Source organism: Felis catus, chromosome A1 (assembly GCF_018350175.1).
Source record: "Felis catus isolate Fca126 chromosome A1, F.catus_Fca126_mat1.0, whole genome shotgun sequence".
NCBI lineage: Eukaryota > Metazoa > Chordata > Mammalia > Carnivora > Felidae > Felis > Felis catus.
This window is the reverse complement of record NC_058368.1, coordinates 137,342,490-137,364,367: the sequence shown is the minus strand read 5'-3', so window position 1 is coordinate 137,364,367 and position 21,878 is coordinate 137,342,490. Positions and strand designations below refer to the sequence as shown.

General features: G+C 38.4%; 1 protein-coding gene across 4 annotated transcripts in view; it reads right to left on the bottom strand.

The window, feature by feature from the left end:
• The window catches only part of TNPO1 (transportin 1), a 97,576-nt gene that overhangs the window by 56,870 nt on the left and 18,828 nt on the right, over positions 1 to 21,878 (bottom strand). For all 4 annotated transcript variants that reach the window (XM_023257308.2, XM_023257302.2, XM_045061945.1 and 1 more), the window contains exon 2: positions 1,018 to 1,131. In XM_023257308.2, coding sequence (XP_023113076.1) covers positions 1,018 to 1,122 — 105 coding nt within the window. In that variant the 5' untranslated portion in view covers positions 1,123 to 1,131. The remainder of the gene's footprint in view (positions 1 to 1,017; positions 1,132 to 21,878) is intronic.

The following is a 21,878-nucleotide window of genomic DNA, read 5'->3' as shown; positions in this document are numbered from 1 at the left end:
GGCTTACTTACCAAATTCTAGTTTTGCTGTTGACTAACAATAAAAATCAAGAGATTTTCTGCAAAAAAGCAGACTTAAATTGTTTAAAGAATTCACTTCTTTGGTCTCAACATAACAGGGATAAGGTTATTTATGACTGGGTGAGTAAATTTGTCTCCTTTATCGGATCCAATGATCCGATATTTATTTGCCCACAGTTCAGGGCACCATAGAAAACACAACAGAGGTTTTGCTGCTGCTTTTAACCTTTTCGGTCTCTAAAATCACAGCAACATGACCGCTACCCCAGCAAACTCCTTAAATACTGGGTACCTGAGCAGTCAACCTTTTGAGCCACAGAGACTATTTCACTCGGGAGCCAGGAAGCCTGCAACAGGTGTGAGCACGAGCAGCCCTGGGGTGAGGCCTGGGACCCCCTACTTGTAGGTCTCCAGCACTTTTAGGGCAAGGGCCCTAAAAAAACCCCAGGCCCAATGCGGCGGCAGTTTAAACCCCGCGCCAGCTCCACCCCATTTCTGGTCGGACGCTCGGCCGGCGAGTCCCGTCTGGCACGCAGAGTACTCCACCCGGACTCTCGCTCGACCCGCTGCCCCCTCGGCGCGGGGCGCATTGTGTGGAGCCGGGGGGCCGGGGTCCGCGCCGCACCCGGGCCTCGCCCGCCCGCGCCGCTCTCCGCCCCATGGGCAGGTCAGCGGTGGGCGGGCGGGGACGTGGCGGCCGGGCGGGCGCACATGTAGCGATCGCGGGCGGCGGCCGGGAGCCCCCGCCTCCCGCGGGCCGGAAGCCGGCGGCCGCGGCAACACCCCAGACCCGGGCTCGAGGGCCGCGTGCGCGAGGCGCCGGGCAAGAGCTGCGGCGGCGGACGGGCCTCTCCCCGCGGGCGGGCAAGCGGACGGAGGGCGGAGGGATCCGGGGAGCGGGAGGAGGGGGAGGGGCGGCGGGGGCCACCCGACCGCCGGGAGCGGGCCCCGCGCGGGGCGAGCTGCGCGGGCGTCGGCAAGGCCTCGGAAAGGATACTTGTTGCACGGTTCTCTGGATGGTGGTGTCTGGGGACTGGGACTCCTTCAGCAGCTGCAGGATTTGCTGAAGCCCTTGCTCGTCAGGTTTCCACTCATACTCCATCTTGGTTTGCTGCAAATAAAGCCAGACACAGGAAGAGACGGAGCAAATGTTACTCCCCGTGCACAGGCCCGAGGGCTTCCCGCGCCGAGCAACCCCCTTTTCCCCGCCAGAACGACCCCTCTGCTCCCCACACGCCTCGGACCTGCTTGGGGTGCCCCGAAAGAAGTCTCGGACGGCGAAACCCGGGGGAACTGATCCTAGCAGCTCGGCCGCCAACGTCTGCTGGTGCTGCTGCTGCTGCTGCCGCCGCGGCCGCCGAGCGCAAGGAGCCGACCAGACTGAGTCACCGCGAATTTGCAATCTGGCCCCTAGATCCGCTCACGGGAGCCCCCTGGGTCCTAGTGCCACGCATTTTTCCCCAACCCAACCTAACTAGAGTTCCGTACAGTTTATTACTGATTTAAGGACTAATCAGAAGTCGAGTCCTTATCAAAACCCCGGAGAAACACCTGAAGAGATCTGATATGGGGTATTAGTTATTTTAAGTTAACATGGTGAATAATGGAAAATGACTGAAATAGAGGGAAAAGCCTGGTAATTCCCCCGACAATTCAACAATACTTAGAAAAAATAAAAATGTTTACATTTCAACTCGATATAACTGGCACTAATATTTAGTCTAAAACATTAAAAATATATTGCAATCACAACCCACATCTTGATAAACACCAAATACTGCATTTACATTTGCACGTGATTGAAAAAAACTGCATTCTTTTATAAACTTAAACTTTTGAACTCTTAACTGAAATAAATTACATCTCAAATAACCACATTTCACAACTAAGGGCTTTAGTTGGGATGAAGGAAAAACAAGACAAGTAACGTAATTTTATAAGTGGATGGTGTTTAATTCTATTAAAGTGTTCTCACATACATTTTCTCATTTGATTCTCTAGCCAACCTGGGGACGTATATTTGACCCCATGTGCCAATTAGGGATCAAAAAGGTCTGAGCAAAATTACCACAGTTAATTAGCAAAGACTGGGCAGAGTATGGGTTTCTTAAGCTACTAAGAGTTGCATTTGCTACAATCAGTTGAAACTATTATATCAGTGACACAGTTTCATTAAAACTAAATGTTTAGACAAAAACAAAACTTAAGTATCAAGCATAAATTATTTGTAAAAATCAAACTGAGTATGCTGAAAGAGAATTTTTCATAAGGCTTTACTACTACATGATGGTTTGACAACTGAAATTAGTCCCTCCCTAGTAGGGGTTAAAATTACCTGACCTTACTGTAGGTCTCTAGTTAGCACTGTTTTTCTTTCCTTCTTCCTTTTTTTCCTTTCTTTTTAAAACTTTCCTCTCTCCTTCACCCTTATTTTCTGGTTAATATCCTGTAATGTGGCTTGCTCACCATCTCCTATGGACTTCCTAAATGACCCAATGCAAAAAACTGTTCTTACTTAAAACAAACCTCCCCCCCCCCACAACGATCATCTAAACATATCTATTAATATTATAATGTTTTTATTCCAGTCTTTATTCTGTGTGCTTATATGTACTTTATATTTTATAATGGGATTGCTGTTTCTTGTCCAACTTCATATATTAAATATTTATTGAAAGTATTTTTTAAAAACATGATAGTACTCCCTTGTATTGCTGTGCCACAATTTTAATACACTTTCAAATACACATAACCTGTACAAATCATAGGCATACAACTAAATGGGAGTTTCACAAACTGAAGATGCCTGTGTAACCAATGCTCACATCAAAATATATTATGATCATTACCAGTACCAAGGTTTCCATTGTACCCATCCCAAGTCATCCAAATTAATTCCTATTACAATTTCTATCATACAGATCTCGCCTTCCCTCTTCTTTTTACTTCAGAAACTTAACAATTACAAAAATGACAAGAAATCAAACAATATGGTTATACACATAAAGTTAGTTCAATCCTACCTCCAAGCTTATGTCCACGACAGAATCAGTATTAAGTATGATATTAATCCTGCTACACCTTTCTGTATTCTCAAACATGCATATAGTTCTGGTTTTGTTTCTTAATTTTTTTTTAACATTTATTTATTTTTGAGAGAGAAAGAGTGAGAGCAGGGGAGGGGCAGAGAGAGACGGGGACACAGAATCCGAAGTAGGCTCCAGGTTCCGAGCTGTCAGCACAGAGCTGGATGCAGGGCTCGAACTCACGGACTGGGAGATCATGGCGTGAGCAGAAGTCGGAAGCTTAAGCCACTGAGCCACTCAGGCGCTCCCATCATTCTGGTTTTGTTTTATTTATTTTATTTTATTTTTTAAAAATTTTTCTTTTCCCAACGTTTTTTATTTTATTTTTGGGACAGAGAGAGACAGAGCATGAACGGGGGAGGGGCAGAGAGAGAGAGGGAGACAAAGAATCGGAAACAGGCTCCAGGCTCCGAGCCATCAGCCCAGAGCCTGACGCGGGGCTCGAACTCACGGACCGCGAGATCGTGACCTGGCTGAAGTCGGACGCTTAACCGACTGCGCCACCATATATATATATATATATATATATATATATATATATATATATATATATATAATGTATTTAAGGCACTTTTTAATAGATGCACATAGGTATTTAGAATGAATAGGTCATAATTTGTTCAACCCCTTCTTGATTGGCTTCCAGGATGCTGATGCTTTTTTTTTTTTTTTTGAACACACAAAAAAACATTCTTGTATTAATGTCTCTACACAGTAGTGGCACCCCAGTGGGATTATTAGGCTTATGCAATTCACACTCACAAAGAATACAAATGTTTCCCACATCTCCACCAGCATATTCGTTTCATTTTTGTGAATCTAATGGGTGAAAACTTAATTGCTACTAATATTAGGGTAGGGGGCAGGGGAAAGTTAAAGGGAGGGAACCTAAAAATTTGGACTTCAGTTATAAATGGGAGCTGTAACCATGCACATCTCACCAGTGGAGGTGACATTTGGATAGCCTACTTAACTCCCTAGCTGCCCTTTTGAATAAAGTGAAGTCAGGGCCAATAGCAGCCAGGTTGGAAAGGCATCTTCATTACATCCATCCTGAGGATAAGAGCTCCCATAAGATCATTATCATGCTTCCATCTTTATTCCTGCACCCAAATAAGTAGAATTCTTTTTTTTCTCAAACAGTTTAGTATTTAAAACATTTAATTTGATCCACCCATGAGGATGGGATAGGTATAATGAAGAGAAACTGTTTCCTCACAACTTACTCAAATTATTGGAAACAAGTATTTTGAACTTCTATACCACATTTTTCTTACTGTGGTAAAATAAACATGTAACATAAAATGTGGTGTTTTAACCATTTTAAGTATACAGTTTAATGGCGATAAGTACATTCTCATTGTTGTGCAACAATCACCACCTGTATCTGCAGAACTTACACGTTTTAATAGCCATTAAAATTAGCAAGAGTCTGGAGCGCCTGGGTGGCTCAGTCGGTTGAACGGCCGACTTCGGCTCAGATCATGATCTCACGGTCCATGAGACTTCGGCTCAGGTCATGATCTCACGGTCCATGAGTTCGAGCCCCGCGTCAGGCTCTGTGCTGACAGCTCAGAGCCTGGAGCCTGTTTCAGATTCTGTGTCTCCCTCTCTCTGACCCTCCCCTGTTCATGCTCTGTCTCTCTCTGTCTCAAAAATAAATAAATGTTAAAATTAGCAAGAGTCTTCTGCTAGGGTAGCCAGAGGTATCGCAGGGTTATTTAGGTAACATCTAAAGTACTTTAAGCTAACCAAGGACACCAGAATTCTGAGGCAGAAATCATTTATTTAAATAGTAAACTACATCTGTAATAATATCAAGATGAACACTGGATTTTCCTGAAGTAATTACTATTCTATTTGCATGTTGAAGACTGGGATATAACTGTTTCAAAAAAGGGAAGTAATACTTCAAATGTTTCTCTTTTAGAGTATGCAAATCATGCTGATTAGTCCACAACATTCCATGGTGAAACCGCCCCCCCCCACCCCCAACCAAAGGCATTTCATTAGCCAAGACAGTTATCTGAACTAGCTAGACAGAAGATGGACCAGAATACAAAGTTACTAAGAATACTAAGTTACTGTAAGATACTATTTGGGGTCTTCAGAAAACCAAAGAGTCCCAAACTGTTAAGAACTTAAATGTACATAAAAATTTTGAATTTGCAGGGCGCCTGGGTGGCTCAGTCAGCTGAGCATCCGACATCGGCTCAGGTCATGATCTTCTGGTCTTTGAGTTCGAGCCCTGCGTCGGGCTCTGTGCTGACAGCTCAGAGCCTGGAGCCTGTTTCCGATTCTGTGTCTCCCCCTCTCTCTGCCCCCCTCCACCACTCGTGCTCTGTCTCTCTCAAAAACTAAATAAACATAAAAGAATTTGCTAGAGTTGAGAATCATGCGAGGTAGAGACTGGTTGAAAAAAGTAATAATAAATCTAGTTTCTTCTCTGCTGGAGGGGCTGTAAACTATAGTTTAAAAAGCAGATAGGAAGTCTGGACTCAACCAACCTAAGTTTAAATCCTAGTTCTTCCATTTAGTAGCTGTAAAAACCTGGACAAGTTAATTAATCTCTCTGAGCTTTAGTTTGTCAACTCTAAAATGAGAATATATCAACTCTGTGATAGGACTGTATGTACCTGCCTGGCATATGGTATGATTTGAAATATAGTAGTTTTAATTGTCACACAAAAGGTGTTCTACTGCCTGCAAGATAAAATCTAACTTCTTTTGAATGGATCTGGTTTCATGATTTGGTCTATCACCTCTACAGACAGCTTGATCTCTTATGACTTAACCTCAAACTTTACGCTCCACAAACACCAACGGAGCCTCTCATACCTCTGAGCCTTTGAATAGGGATTTCCTCACTGGAACGTCCTCTTTACATTTGGCCATTTGGCAAACTCCTTCTCATTCTTCAGAGCTATGCTCATCTATTCAATTTCTAAATATCTACTGAGCGTCTTCCTTGGCACTATGCTTGATACTGGATACTATTTCTCTTCCATGATATTATTCTAGGACCTCCCCACAAGACTTAAGTGGTTTTTTTCATTAGAGATCCAAAGTTTATAGCTATTTCCATTTCAGAAACTATCATATTATAATTATTTCCAGGGCTGTCTTAGCAATAGATCATGTGTTCCTTGAGAAGAGGGACAGTGTGTTTTTGCCCTCTTTGCCCAGAAGAGTCTGAGTCAATAAATATTTGTTGAACAAATACTATTGCTGTTGCCATTAATTCAACTGAATATTAAGGTGAGTAACTACCATGTGCTCAATGAGCAATGAAGATTCAAAAGTAAGTAAAATATTGTTCTTGCCCCCCCACCCCACGCTCTCATTTAGTGAGAGAGACAGATGTGTGGTCTATGAATGAAGCATATGAATAAAGTACAATAGGAAGAGAGAGGAACACAAATATATTCGGCCAGGAAAGAGAAAAGCACTTTACCCCCCTTTGGTTCAGAGCTTTTTTTCCTTCTAATTTCAATTACATTCAAAAAAATATTTACTGAGTAGCCAGATGTTTCCACCAACATGATGAATTACTATGAATGTGGTAAATGTTAACATTGACATGATTTCCCAAAATAGTGAACAATTCCAAACAAAACAAGGTATACTCTTCCTTCAATAATACAAAAGTTTTATTCCCAGAAACCTCAATATTTAATTAAAATCCTGCAAAAAATTCCACGTGCATATGTAAAATTATATGAGGTTTTAGGCTGATATTTTTTTCCCCTATGTGACTATGTAGTGGAGCATTCAAAAGTCGTTCAGGGTTTAAGACAATTCTTAATGATGAACATCTAAAATCTCTCTGCCCTACCCACTAAATACCAAAAGCACCTCCCAAATTCTAGGACCCTTCCCCCTCGCCCCACCGGACAGCACTATGGTAGAGAAAGTACAGGGGCTGTGGGGACATTAAGCTGAACCTCCTTGAGGAAGTGACTTTTTACCTGAGAATCTAACAGGAATTATCAAAAAGTAAAAATGAGAGGAGGGCAGGGGCTAGGAGGACCTCACAGACCAAGGTAAGGGTTGGAATTCATCCTGAAGCTAATAGAGAGCTTGTGAAGGGGGTTATAAATTAATAGATGACAAAACCAAATAAAAATATGGAAAATAATTACTCTTCCTAGGAAGTAGAAATGAGGAAGGAGAGGTTAATCTTCTGCTGTTCAGGATTGTTTATTTTCACAGTAAGCATAATATTTTCAGAACAAAAATAACTTATGTATAAAACCCATCAGACTGCTATGTGGGAAATCCCTGGAAGGGGTAGGAGCCACAGAAGACCTAACTGTCCAATCTGCATTTATTTAAAAAAAAAAAAAAAATTTTTTTTTTCAATGTTTATTTTGGGGACAGAGAGAGACAGAGCATGAACGGGGGAGGGGCAGAGAGAGAGGGAGACACAGAATCGGAAGCAGGCTCCAGGCTCTGAGCCATCAGCCCAGAGCCTGACGCGGGGCTCGAACTCACGGATCGCGAGATCGTGACCTGGCTGAAGTCGGACGCTTAAGCGACTGCGCCACCCAGGCGCCCCTCCAATCTGCATTTAAAATGGAGTTCCAGTTTGTTAGGGGAAAGTCTGCCATATTTCACTACCAAAAATACTACTAAAAATCTGGCTAAATAGTAAAGGCATAAACACATCTATTATTTTGTCAATAACAGCAACAGCTAATGCTTTTGAGTACTAGGCAGTGTCCTAAGCACTTACATATGCCAACTAATTTATTCCTCAGAACTTTATCATGTATTAGTATTACCTATATTTTGCAGATCAGTAAATTGAGGCTCACAGAAGTTACTTGCCCAAGGTTACTTACATAATAAATGAATCCCTCATTCAAACCCAACTAATCTAGCTCTAGAGTCCAGTCTCTAAGCACCTGATATTAGTCTTTCTAAAAAAACCAATCAATTTCTGTAAACTAGGAAACTAACCATAAATAGAACCATTTGTATTCTAAAAGAATGACAAGTATTTGATACCTTTGTAGTGAGGTAAAAGACAAAATTTTAAATCACATTTCACTGGGACGCCTGGGTTAATCAGTCTGTTAGGCATCTGACTCTTGGTTTTGGCTCAGGTCATGATCTCACAGCTTGTGGGATCAAACCCTATGGTGAGCTCCACAATGACAGCATGGAAACTGCTTGGGATTCTTTCTCCCTCCCTCTCTCCCTCTCCCCCACACTCTCTCACTCAAAACAAATTTAAAAAATCCTATTTCACTATTGTAAAATAAATAAAACAGTAAATATAGCAGTATGTATATTATGAACATATAATAAAAATGAGATATTTCAATAGCACTGAGTACATGAGTTCAAAACATCCTAAATCTAATCTTTAGAACATCCCTTTACAGGAACTAGTTGGCAAGTATTATCTTCATTTGACCAACAAATAAAACAAAATACAGCTTAAGTTACTTGCTGAATGTGAATCAGATTTGTAGACTTCCAAAGAAAATGTTTCTTACACTGGCTTTTTACAAAAAGATGCTAGGATGAACAAGGAAGAAAAAAATCAGAGATAATCCAAAAGGCGAAAAAGATCCTCCTATTTCTTTTAAAGTTACTTAATAAAACTTTTATGAGAAATTGAATCAAAGCTCAGGTATGAAAGGAAAAAAGACAAAGTCTAAAGGCAGTCGATTAATAATAACTTAAAAAATGAAGCCATTTAATGTCAAAGAATCAAAATGTCAACAGGCTTGTTAAATTATAGCTACCAGTGAAACTAGAAAGTCCTTTAAGAGATTTATAAAGTAATCAGAGATTAAGCCTCAAGAAAGAAAAGCGGAAAAAGCAAAACCCAACTGTTCAGCCCAAGCTACTAGAAAGGAGCTCAAACAGATGGAAGGGTAGGGACCACAGCTTATGGACCCTCTGCTGTTACAAGGTGGAAGGCACTGAGCTGGTTTTAAATCATCCTTGATTGACTGATTAGGGTGAATGATCTAGTTTACCACTCTGAAGAATTATGCTAAGAAGGGAAAATTATATCGGGGCACCTGGTGGCTCAGGTGATTAAGTGTCCAACTTCGGCTCAGGTCATAATCTCATGGTTAGTGAGTTTGAGCCCCATGTCAGGCTCTGTGCTGACAGCTCAGAGCCTGGAGCCTGCTTCAGATTCTGTCTCTCTCTCTCTCCCTCTGCCCCTCCCCTGGTTGTGTTCTCTCTCTCTCTCTCTTAAAAATAAACCTCATGGGGCGCCTGGGTGGCGCAGTCGGTTAAGCGTCCGACTTCAGCCAGGTCACAATCTCGCGGTCCGTGAGTTCGAGCCCCGCGTCGGGCTCTGGGCTGATGGCTCAGAGCCTGGAGCCTGTTTCTGATTCTGTGTCTCCCTCTCTCTCTGCCCCTCGCCCGTTCATGCTCTGTCTCTCTCTGTCCCAAAAATAAATAAAAAAATAAAAAAATAAAAAAATAAACCTCAAAAAAATCTTTAAAAAAAAACAAGTTAAAATTATAATCCTCAAGCACAAAGTATTGTCATCTAAAAACTGAAAAGATTAATAAGAAATAACAAAAGACAATGGAAAATGGGCACTAAGGAAAACTTAAATATATTCTTAGAGTGCTCTTTCAAGACCTTCATTCATTTTTTTTAATGTTGATTTACATTTGAGAGAGAGAGAGAGAGAGAGAGAGAGAGAGAGAGAGGGCGTGCACATGCGCATGAGCAAGCGAGCACGCGCAAGCAGGGGAGGGGCAGAGAGACAGAGAGGGAGGCACAGATTCTGAAGCAGGCTCCAGGCTCTGAGCTGTCAGCACAGAGCCCTACACGGGGCTCAAACCCATGAACCGTGAGATCATGACCTGAGCCAAAGTTGAATGCTCAACCAACTGAGCCACCCAGGCACCCCTCAAGAAGACCTTTAAAGACGACTAGACATCTGACTCAAATGCTAAAGTTTACAAATATTAAAAAAAAAAAAAGTCTAGTATCACAGTAAGCAGGTGGTAATAAGGAAAACTTGATCCCAAAATCCAATCCAATCTACACTAGGTACTTCCTATATACTTCTGCTCATTTAACATGCACAGCAGCACTATGAGGTAGATACTAACTCCATTTTATATTAACTGAGGTTGGGAGAGGTTAAGTACTTGCCTGGCCAATATGTGGCAGGTATAGGCACTCAAAACCAAATCTGTGTATTTTCAAAATCTGTACTGTGCCTAGCAATAACAGCAACCCTGTTATCATTTATGGAGCACTTCTATATGCCAGTTATTTACTAAGTGCCTTAAATGCATGATCTCATTTAATTTCATGAATAGGGACTATTATCATCTCCATTTTACAGAAGAAGAACAGGCTTAAATGAAGTGTTCGAGGTCACAGAGGTCACAATGAACAAAGGCAGGACCCAAGCCCAGATGTACCTGACTCCAGAGCCTGTGCACTGAACCATGCTGTCTGTCGTATTATTCTCATTCTGCTACTTTCATGAGTATGTGACTAACCATTAACACAATTCCTGGGTAGATTTCTCTTCTCTCTATTTTAAGCATCACCAAAATACAACAACTCTCTTGATTAGTGTTTACTTTCTTCAGTGCAAGTGTGATAACTGCACCTTCCTTTTCAGGGTTTAAACTTTTCTTTCTTTCTTTCAAGTTTTATTTAATTAAGTAATCTCTACACCCAACATGGGGCTCGAGCTCATGATCCTGAGATCAAGAGTTGCATACTCTTCCAACTGAGCAAGCCAGGTGGCCCAGAGGGTTTAAACTTTTCATAAAAAAAAAAAAAAAAAAAAAAAAAGGTTTATTATTTTTGAGAGAGAGAGAGCGCACAAGCAGGGGAGGGGCAGAAAGAGAAAGGGAGACACAGAATCCAAAGCTGCCTCGAGGCTCTGAGCTGTCGGTGCAGAGCCCAACACGGGGCTTGAACTCAAAAACTGTGAGATCATGACCTGAGCCAAAGTTAGACGTTTAACTGACTAAGCCACCCAGGTGCCCCTAAACTTTTTATTTTTAATCAAATAAAAGACTGATAGCAGTAATATTTCCCATATGCTTAACTTTTGGTCACATCATTTTCATCAGCTTAAAATAGGATGTTATAAATATAAGATATTGTATGTAAGCCTCGTGGTCACCACAGAGGAAAAATCTGAGATTATGAAAAAGGAATTAAAGCATACTACTACAAAAAGTCATCAGCTCACATAAGAAGATAGGAAGAAACAAAGACTCTACAAACCAGTCAAAAAACAATTATCAAAATGACAGCAATATGTCCTTACCTATCAGTAATTACTTTAAATGGATTACATTCTCTAATCAAAAGACAAAAAAAATGGGAGAATGTATTAAAAAAACAAGAGCCAACAGTATGCTGCATACAACAGATTTATTTTAGCTTTAAGAACACACACATACAGAGACTGAAGAGATAGAAAAAGGTGTTTCAAGCAAATGGTAACCAAAATAAAGCAGGGCAGCAGTACTTAGACACAATAGATTTTATTTCTTAATTTTTATTTTTTTAAGGTTTATTTCTTTATTTTGAGAGAGAGAGAAAAAGAGAGGGAGGGAGGCAGAGAATGAGAATCCCAAGCAGGCATCAGCAGAGCCCGATACAGGGCTCAAACTCCTGGAACCGTGGGATCATGACCTGAGCCGAAACCAAGAGTTGGATGCTTAACCGAATGAGCCACCTAGGCACCCCAACACAACAGAATTTTAACTAAAAATGCTCTAAACAAATAACTTCATTATGGTAATATAAAAAAGTCAATCAAGAGTTTATACATTAATTGTAAATATTTATGCATCCACTATCAAAGCACTTATATAATGTAAATATTAACAGAACTAAAAGGAGAAGTAAACAGCAATACAGTAATAGTTGGGGATTGTAATATCCCACTCTCAACAATGGATAGATCATCCAGACAGAAAATCAATAAGGAAGCAGTGCACTTGAACAACACTATAAAGCAAATGGACCTAACAAACATTCCATCCAACAGAGGCAGAATACATATTCTTCTCAAGAGTACATATAACACTTTCTACAGTAGATCATATGTTAGACAATGAAACAGTTTCAATAAATTTGAAATAGAAATTATATCAGGTATCTTTTCTGATCACAATGGTGAAATTAGAAATCAGTAACAGGAAGAAAGATGGAAAATTCACAAGTACATGGAAATTAAACAACACACTTCTGAACAACCAATGGATCAAAGAAGCAAAAGAGAAATAAAAAATATCTTAAGACAAATGAAAAGGGAAATCCAACATACCAAACATTAGAAAATGCAGCAAAAGCAGTTCTAAAAGGAAAGTTTAGACATAGGCACATATATATATCAAGAAAAGAAATATACCAAACAACGTAACTTTACACTTGAAGGAACTACAAAGAGAAGAACAAAGTAGGACCAAAGTTAGAAAAAGGAAGGAAAGAATAATAAAGATTAGCGTAGAAATAAATGGAATACAGATTAAGAAAACAATAGAAAAGATCAATAGATCTTTTGATCAATAGATCAACAATAGAAAAGAGTTGATTCTATGGAAAGATAAAATTGACAAACCCTTAACTAGACCAAGAAAAAAAAGACAGGAACCAAATAAATAAAATTATAAATCAAAGAGGAGCTATTACAACTGATACTACAGAAATACAACAGATCATAAAAGACTACTATGAACAATTATACGCCAACAAATTGGACAACCTAGAAGAAATGGATAAATTCCTAGAAACATATAACCTACCAAAATTGAATCATGAATAAAGAAAATCTGAAGAGACCAATAATAATAAGGAGCCTGAATCAAGTTAAATCCCAATAAAGAAAAGCTTAGGACCAGATGGTTTCACTAGTGAATTCTACCAAACATTTAAAGAAAAATTAACATCAATTCTTCTCAAACTCTTACAAAAAAAACTGAAGAGAGGGGAACACGTCCAAACTCATTTAATAAGGCATTTCTCTGATAGTGAAGTCACATAAGGACATTAGAAGAAAACTACAGGCCATTAATATAAATGCAAACATTCTCAATAAATCACTGGCACAATGAATTCAACAGCATATTAAAAAAATCATACACCTTGATCAAGTGGGTTTAGTCTCTGGGATGCAAGAACAATTCAACATACACAAATCAATCAATGTGATATATTAATAGAATGAAAGATACAAATCATATGATTTCAAGAGATGTGGAGAAAACATTTAACAAAATTCTATTTCCATTCATGATAATTCTCAACATATTTAGTATATAAGGAACATACCTCAACATACTAAAGACCATGTATGACAAACCCATAGGTAATATCACACTCAGTGGTGAAAGGCTGAAAACCTTCCCTCTAAAATGGGAACAAAATAATGGTGCCCCTTCTCACCATTCCTATTCAACGAAGTACTGGAAGTCCTAGCCAAATCAATCAGGCAACAAAAAAGAAAAGGAATCCAAATCAGAGTGGAAGAAGTAAAACAGACATGTCTCTATTCACAGACGACATGACCTTATACAAAGAAAATCCTACAGACTCTATAAAAAAACTAATTTAGTAAAGTTGCAGGGTACAAAATGAACATACAAAAACCAGTTGCGTTTCTATACAGTAACACTAAATTATGTGAAAGAAGAAATAATCCCATATACAACATCAAAAAGAATAAAATAATTGGAAATAAATTCAAACAAGGAGGTGAAAGATCTGTACACCAGAAAACTGTAAGACATTGATGAAAGAAATTAAAGAAGATACAAACAAATGGAAAGATATCCTATGTTCATGGGTAGGAAGGATTAATATTATTTAAATGTTATACTACCCAAAGTTATCCAGAGATAATATAATCCCTATCAAGATTCTAATGGCATTTGTTTTACAGAAAAAGAAAAATGAATCCTAAAATTTATATGGAATCACAGAAGACTTTGAATAGCCAAAGCAATCCTAAGAAAGAACAAAGCTAAAATTACCATATTTCCTGATTTCGAAGTATACTAAAAAGCTACAGCAATCAAAACAGTATGGAACTGGCATAAAAATGGACACACAGACTTATGGAACAGAATTGAGAGCCCAGAAACAAACTCATGCATATACAGTCAACTAATATTTGACAAGGTGGTCAAGAATACTCAATGGGGCAAAGACAGTCTCTTCTCTTGTGTTGGGAAAACTGGATATTTACATGCAAAAGAATGAAAGTGGACCCCTACCTTACACCACTCAAAAATTAACTCGAAAAGGATTAAACATAGACTTGAACATTAAGATCTGAAACAAAAAAAACTCCTAAAAAAAAAAAAAAAACAGGGAAAAATCCCCTTGGCATTAGTCTTGGCAATGATTTCATGGGTATGACACCAAAAGCTCAAGCAGCAAAAGCAAAAATAAACAGTGCGATTACATCAAACTGCACAGCTTCTGCACAGCAAAGGAGACCATCATCAAAATGAAAAGGCAACCTACAGAATGGGAGAAAGTTTTGCAAACCATGTATCTGATAAGGAGCTAATATAAGAAATTCCTACATCTCAATAGCAAAGAGCCCAAATAATTTGAAAAAAAAAAAAGGGCAAAGAACCTGAATAAACAGTTTTCCAAAGAAGATATTCAGATGGCCAACAGGTACTTGAAAAGATGCCCAACATCACTAATCATCAGACAAACGCAAACCAAAACCACAATAACATTAACACCTCAAAACTGTTAGGATAGCAATTATCAAAAAGAATAGGGATAACAAGAGCTGGCAAGGATGTGGAGAAAAGGGAACTCATATTGATGGGAATGGAAAAACAGGATGGAGGCTCCTCAAAAACTTAAAAATAGAACTATCATATAATCTAGCAATTCCACTTCTGGGTATTTATCAGAAGGAAATAAAATCACTATGTCGAAGAGTTATCTGTGCCTTCATATTCACTGTAGCATTATTTACAATAGTCAAGACATGGAAATAAACTTGTGTCCATCAACAGATAAATGGATAAAGGAAATGTGATATATACTGGACCCTTGAACAACATGTTGGGTTTTAACTGTATGGGTCCACTTAGATGCAAAAATCTGTTTGATACAAGTACTGTGTAAGTGTATTTTCTTAATAACATTTTCTTTTCTCTAGCTTACTTTATTGTAAGAATAAAGTATATAACACATGTAACATATAAAATATATATGAATCAACTTTTTATGTTATCTGTAAGGCTTCTGGTCAACAGCAGGCAATTGATAACTAAGTTTTGAGGGAGTCAAAAATTATACGTGGATTTGCGAGTGCACAGTGGTCAGCACCACTAACCTCCATGCTACTCAAAGGTCAACTGTATATACACATTATGTTTGTGTGTGTGTATATATCTATCTATATATCTATCTATATATCTCTATACATAGAGATATATAGATAGATATATATAGATATATAGATATATATATATATAAATAGTATCACATATTTGAGAAATAAAAAAATCCACCAAACTCACAGAAACAGAGAGCAGACTGGTGGTTACCAGAAGTAAAAGCGGGGAGGGGAAATGAGTGAAGATAGTCAAAGGATACAAACTTCCACTTCTAAGCTGATCAAGTTCCAGGATGTAATGTATACCATAATGATTACAGTTAACGATACTGTATTATTATATTTGAAAGTTATTAAGAGAGTAAATCTTAAAAGCTCTCACCAAAATAATATTAATAATAACAAAAATAAATTGTAACCATATGAGATAATGGATATGTTAACTAACCTTACTGTGGTAATCATTTCATCTTACATACATAAATCATTATGTGTACATCTTAAATTTCTGCAATGTCATATGGCAATTTTATCTCAATAAAGCTAAAAAAATGTTTTTTAAGTTTATTTATTTTGAGAGAGAGAGAGAGTGAGTGAGTGTGTGAAAAGGGGAGAGACAGAGAGGGAGAGAAAATTCCAAGCAGGATCTGTGCTAACAGTGCAGAGCAGAACCTGATGTGGGGCTCAATCTCACAACTGTGAGATTATGACCTGAGCCAAAACCAACAGTCAGACACATAAATGACTAAGATACCCAGATGCCCCTAAAAAAATTTTTTTTAAATAAATAAGTGAATAAGAAATAAGAGTAAGAAATAAGTTTTACCACTGTTCCCCCACCCCCAAAAACAACTTTGGTTTGGAACGTAGGCCTTCCTATTCTTATTTCAATGTTTCTTCCACTCTAAACTGTTTCTTTAATTCATCGTTCACAAATATGTAAGTATAATTAAAAGAGTAGCTTGTTTTAAAATAACATTGCTTGGTTAAGAGACTCTTAAATATGAAGAACAGAGGGTTACTGAAGGGGTTTTGGGAGGAGGGATGGGCTAAATGGGTAAGGGGCATTAAAGAATCTACTCCTGAAATCACTGTTGCACCATACGCTAACTTAGATGTAAATTAAAAAATAAATAAGTAAATAAAAATAATAACATTGCTCGGGGTGCCTGGGTGGCTTAGTCAGTTGACCGTCTTACTCTTGATTTTGGCTCGAGTCATGATTCAGGGTCGTGGGAATGAGCCCTGGGTTAGGCTCCAAGCAGAGTGGGAGCTTGCTTAAAATTCTCTTTCTCCCTTCACCCCCCTCCCCTACTCAAAGTCAAAGAGTCAGATGCTCAAATGACTGAGCCACCCAAGTGTCCCTACTTTATGTGTTTATAATGTGAGATACTGACTGTACAGTTGATAGAAATCTAAGCTGATAAATTTTAGAAAAATCAGAGCGAGCACATTAGGACAACCATTACAGATCATTATGGTAACTACAAGTATATTGTTTCATTGTGGTTAGATTGCTCCTAAAGTTCTCAAGTGACAGGGCCCTAGGAATTTCTCAGTCATGTCTAGAACTATCCCTGATTGTTATGGGGTAATGAGTGGATTGAATATTTCACATTTTCTAGTGTAAACAGAAAAAGGAACATAGCAGTATGCTCACTGGCAAGGGTTGAAGTGGAAAAGGGTCAGAGTCCTTTAGCCAATAAAATAGAAAAGTGGTTGGTAGGCTGATTATTATTAGCCTGAAAGATTGATATCTTTCTCACATATAACAAGGGCACATATCATTCAGATTTCAAGTGTGAGAAGTCAGAGACAGGAGAAACAATTTATGAGAGGAGATCAATTTTTACAATTTTTGTTCCTATGCTGAATATTGTTCTACACTATTTATTGTTGCTAAGCAGGAAGATAGAGTTCAGGAAGCATGGGTTCCAGAGTCATACACACAGGGGTTGAAATCCCAATCCTCCTCATTGTCTTTTTTAGGAAAGTAGCTTAACTTTCTTAGCCACAGTTGAGTTTTCTGTGAAATGGGTTGAAGAGAAGATTAAATGAGAATGGAAACTGCTGCAATAGTAGGTAATGTTCATTCCCTTCTCACTTCACCACCCACTAAAATTATCAGTAAAACAGATTTACTGACAGCAGTTTGTACCACCAGATACCCATTAAGATGAAGATGACATTTTTTTAAGATTTTAGTTTTAAGTAATCTCTACACCCAACGTGGGGCTTGAACTTATGACCCTGACGTCAAGAGTTGCATCCTTCACCAATTGAGGCAGCCAGGCATGCCAAAGATGAAATTATTTTTGTATTATCAAAGAATATGCAACAAAATGGGCTGCTTGAATCACTTAAATGAGATGAGAGTCTAAAGAAGTAAAGATCAAAATAGAAATATTGAAGGAGAAATAAAAGTATCAGAAATCAAGTGCTAAATATATATTTTTCTAGTTTATTTACTTATTTATTTTGAGAGACAGAGAGAGTGCAAGCAGGGGAGGGGGAGAGAGGGAAGAAGAATCCCAAGCAGGATCTGCATTGTGAGTGCAGAGCCAGATGCAGGGCTCGAACTCACGAACTGTGAGATCATGACCTAAGCTGGTATCAAGAGCCGGTTGCTTAACTGACTAAGCCACCCCAGCGCCCCTCAAATGTTGAATATTAAATCAGACATGAATGTAATCAATCTGCAAAAATTTTATAAGGGCAAAAATTAAGTAGTTGACTGAGAGTAGTCTTCGCAGTATGAAGAGAGGAAAAGAATATCACAAAACAAATTCTATAGAGATAGTTCACAAATGGAAAAAAATAGCAAGAAATAATGTTGTATGACAAATAGTACTATATGACTAACAATTTAGCACAAAAAACAGTAGCACATATTCTGTGTGTTCAAGTCTGTTTTTCTCTTACTGTGACAGCGAGACTCAACCAAGATTGAGACATAAACAAATTAATGAATATAGAAATCTAGAATGAAATGTGTGAAGCTAAGGGAATCTGAGATCATACTGGACACGCAAAGAATAATACTAATCTACTATACATACTAAGAAAGTGTTTGGTTTATAAAAATATACCCTTAAAAGTGAATCTTGTGTTAAAAAGCTTATTGTCCTCTTGCAAACAGAGATACTGAGTTATTGGCCAACTGAATATCATGTCCTAATCACCATCCATCCCCCTCATCCCATGAAATTGGAATTCATCAACTTTAACTGTCCTTAGGGAATAGCAATCATAACATTTTCAGAATGCAAACATTATATCCAATCCTTTTATTTACAAAAATGGGGAAATCAAGACCTAGAAACATTACAACTCAATTAAGGGAAAAAATTTAACTTCAACAAAAAAAATTTTTTAACGTTTATTTTTGAGAAGAGAGAGACAGAGTGGGGGAGGAGAGAGAAAGAGGGAGACACAGAATCTGAAACAGGCTCCAGGCTCTGAGCTGTCAGCACAGAGCCCGACACGGGGCTCAAACTCACGGACCACGAGATCATGACCTGAGATGAATTCAGATGCTTAACCGACTGAGCCACCCAGGCGCCCCTAACTTCAACTTTTAAAAACATAGTTACAGGGGCACCTGAGTGGCTCAGTCATTAAGCATCTGACTTTGGCGTGAGTCAGGATCTCAGAGATCGTGAGTCTGAGTCCCACATAGGGTGAGCTTGAGACCCACTTTGGGTGAGCCCTGCTTCTCTCCCGCTATCTCTCTCACATAAGATTCTCTCTCTGCCCCTCATTCACTTGCTCCCTCTTTCTCAAAAAAAAAAAAAAGTATAAAATAAATAAAAACATAGAACATTCAGTTCTATATTATGAAGTTCTTTTCGTCCTTCATTTTTGCATACTACACCGATTTTCTGATAGGTATCTACCAGTAAACTCAAACCCTTTCTCTAAAGGGAACTGGATAGTCCATGGCCAAGCCTAAGTGTTGGGTCTAATGGCAAGGTTGACACTTTGCATTTCCTAAATGCAACTGATTAAACCAAGATTGGGTACGTGACCTTCCATATGATGAATCCTGGCATAAAAAGGTGAGCTCAATCAAGTGGATTTCCTTTCTCAGAAATATGAACAGAAAGCACTAGGATCATTTACCAGTACTCAAAGAAGCTAAAATGTCAGTGATGTGGCCATCATTAGGTTCCGTATGCCAAGACAAAATTATAAAGGGGCAGAAATTCTAAGTGAGCAGAAAGGAGAACGGACAGCACACAGAGGAGGAGGGACGCACTGAGCAAGATTACATGGTCTACCAGAGTGAGAAGTAACTGCTCCTGGGAGCTGTCGTGTTTTCTGATGGTTTTCGACTTTCACAAATGACTTAAAATAAACCTTTCCCTTTCTCTTAAGACAATCCGAATGGGTTTCTCTTCCTTGGAACCAAAAGAGCTTAATTATAATAGAAATATTAAATATTATAGATATAATCACATGATTATATATTAAATGTTATATTATAACAAGCTATTCCCAAAATGTATTTAAGTGGAAGGAACTAAACTTTTTAAGGAGTTCTCTAGGAACTGTAGGGTTGGTATAGTGAAGCTGATGACTATCGTGGAAATCAATTTCCTTAGACTGAACAACGAGAGTAAATTTGAGAGCTGACATGAAGTCTCTGGGAGATACTGAGTATAATGAATATATCAAAATGGGTGGAGAATAAACTGAGTAGGAAAACAGAGAAAACCAATAAAGCCAGCTGCCAGTTCAGGTGTACATCCTCTTTCCAGACACAGAATTCCTTATTCATCTACTTCTACCCTTCCCTTGCCTATAATTTGCCTATTCCAAATTATACTATTTTGGTTCTGAACAATAGCAATCACTGCTTCTGCTGTCATCAAGGGAAAAAATGCTTCATATTTGTTTCATTCATATTTATACCTGTGAGAGATGTAGGAATAGTGGCAATTTACCCTCACTATGATGTTAGCTTTCAAGTAATACTGGCTTCCCAAGACTAAGACAGTCCACATGTCAAAGAACTTACAATATCTCTTAAACATTTCCAGAGGCACCACTATTTACAAGTATGGAAGATAAACACATGTCTTATATGAGCAAATATAAAGGGAGCTCCTCTCATGTTAGAGAAAGTGAGATGTTAGAGAAAGTTAGACAAAGTGAGATGATGCAACAAGACAGTAATATATTAATTACTTATCTGGAAAACTGGTTTAGAAGAAACAGATAATACATGAAAGAAAATTCACAGAATATAATAGTAAACAAACCCTGGAAAATACTGAATCTTATTAATAATCAATAAATGTAATGAAGTAAAAATTTTAGACTAATTAACAAAGATAATTTTATTAACAATAACACCCTATGGTGCTGAAGATATGAATCACCTCCAACAGATTATTGAAGGTAAACTAATATAACCTATTGGAAATCAACTCAGCAACCTGTATCAAGAGCCATGTGCATTTTAATAACCTTTGACCTCATGATTATACTTCTTAGACTATATCCTAAGAATCTTAAATAAAGGAAAAAAAGTGTTTCCCAAAGATTTAATCCTGGGATTCTTTTATTTTTTAATGTTTATTTATGTTTGAGAAAGAGAGCATGTGTGAGCAAGGGAGGGGCAGAGAAAGAGGGGGACAGAGGATCCAAAGCGGTGCTGACAGCAGTGACCCTGATATGTGGCTCGAACTCCCTAACAGCAAGATGATGACCTGAGCTGAAGTTGGACGCTCAACTGACTGAGTCACCCAGGTGCCCCAGTCATCTTTTTAATAACCGCATAATAACCGAACAGTTGAATGTTTACCCATATATTTATTGTTGAATTAGAAGTAATCCCAGGGGGTACCTGGGTGGCTCAAGTCAGTTGAGCATCCAACTATACAGCTCAGGTCATGATCTCGCGATTAGTGAATTCGAGCATCACGTCAGGCTCACTGCTGTCAGCACAGAGCACTGCTTCGGAACCTCTGTCCCTCTCTCTCTCAGCCCCTCCCCTGCTCACACTCTCCCTTTCAAAAATAAATAAACATTAAAAAAAAAAAGTTAATTTCTGTAATGACATGGAAAATGTTTATGGTTAGGAAGTAAAGAAACTAATCAAAAGTTGTATGTAGAGAACAATAACAAATAAGTAAAACATATGTATAAGATAAAGTCAGAATTGTTAAATGAAAAAGACCAGAAGGAAACAATGAAAAGCTAGCAGCAGATTAGAGGGTTAAGATTATAAGCCTTTTTTCCTTTCTATTCAAAAAAATTTCACTACTGTGGTTAAATTACCTTTAAAATGAAAATAAATAATAATGATCTCCAAAAGTGTAAGTGTTGGAAGTCATAAATAGGACAGGGCAAAAGATCCCAGGGAATGTTACCATATTATGATACAGTGCTTGCTATTCATAATAAAAAAAGAATCATCAAAGAGCTTAAATTACACCTTT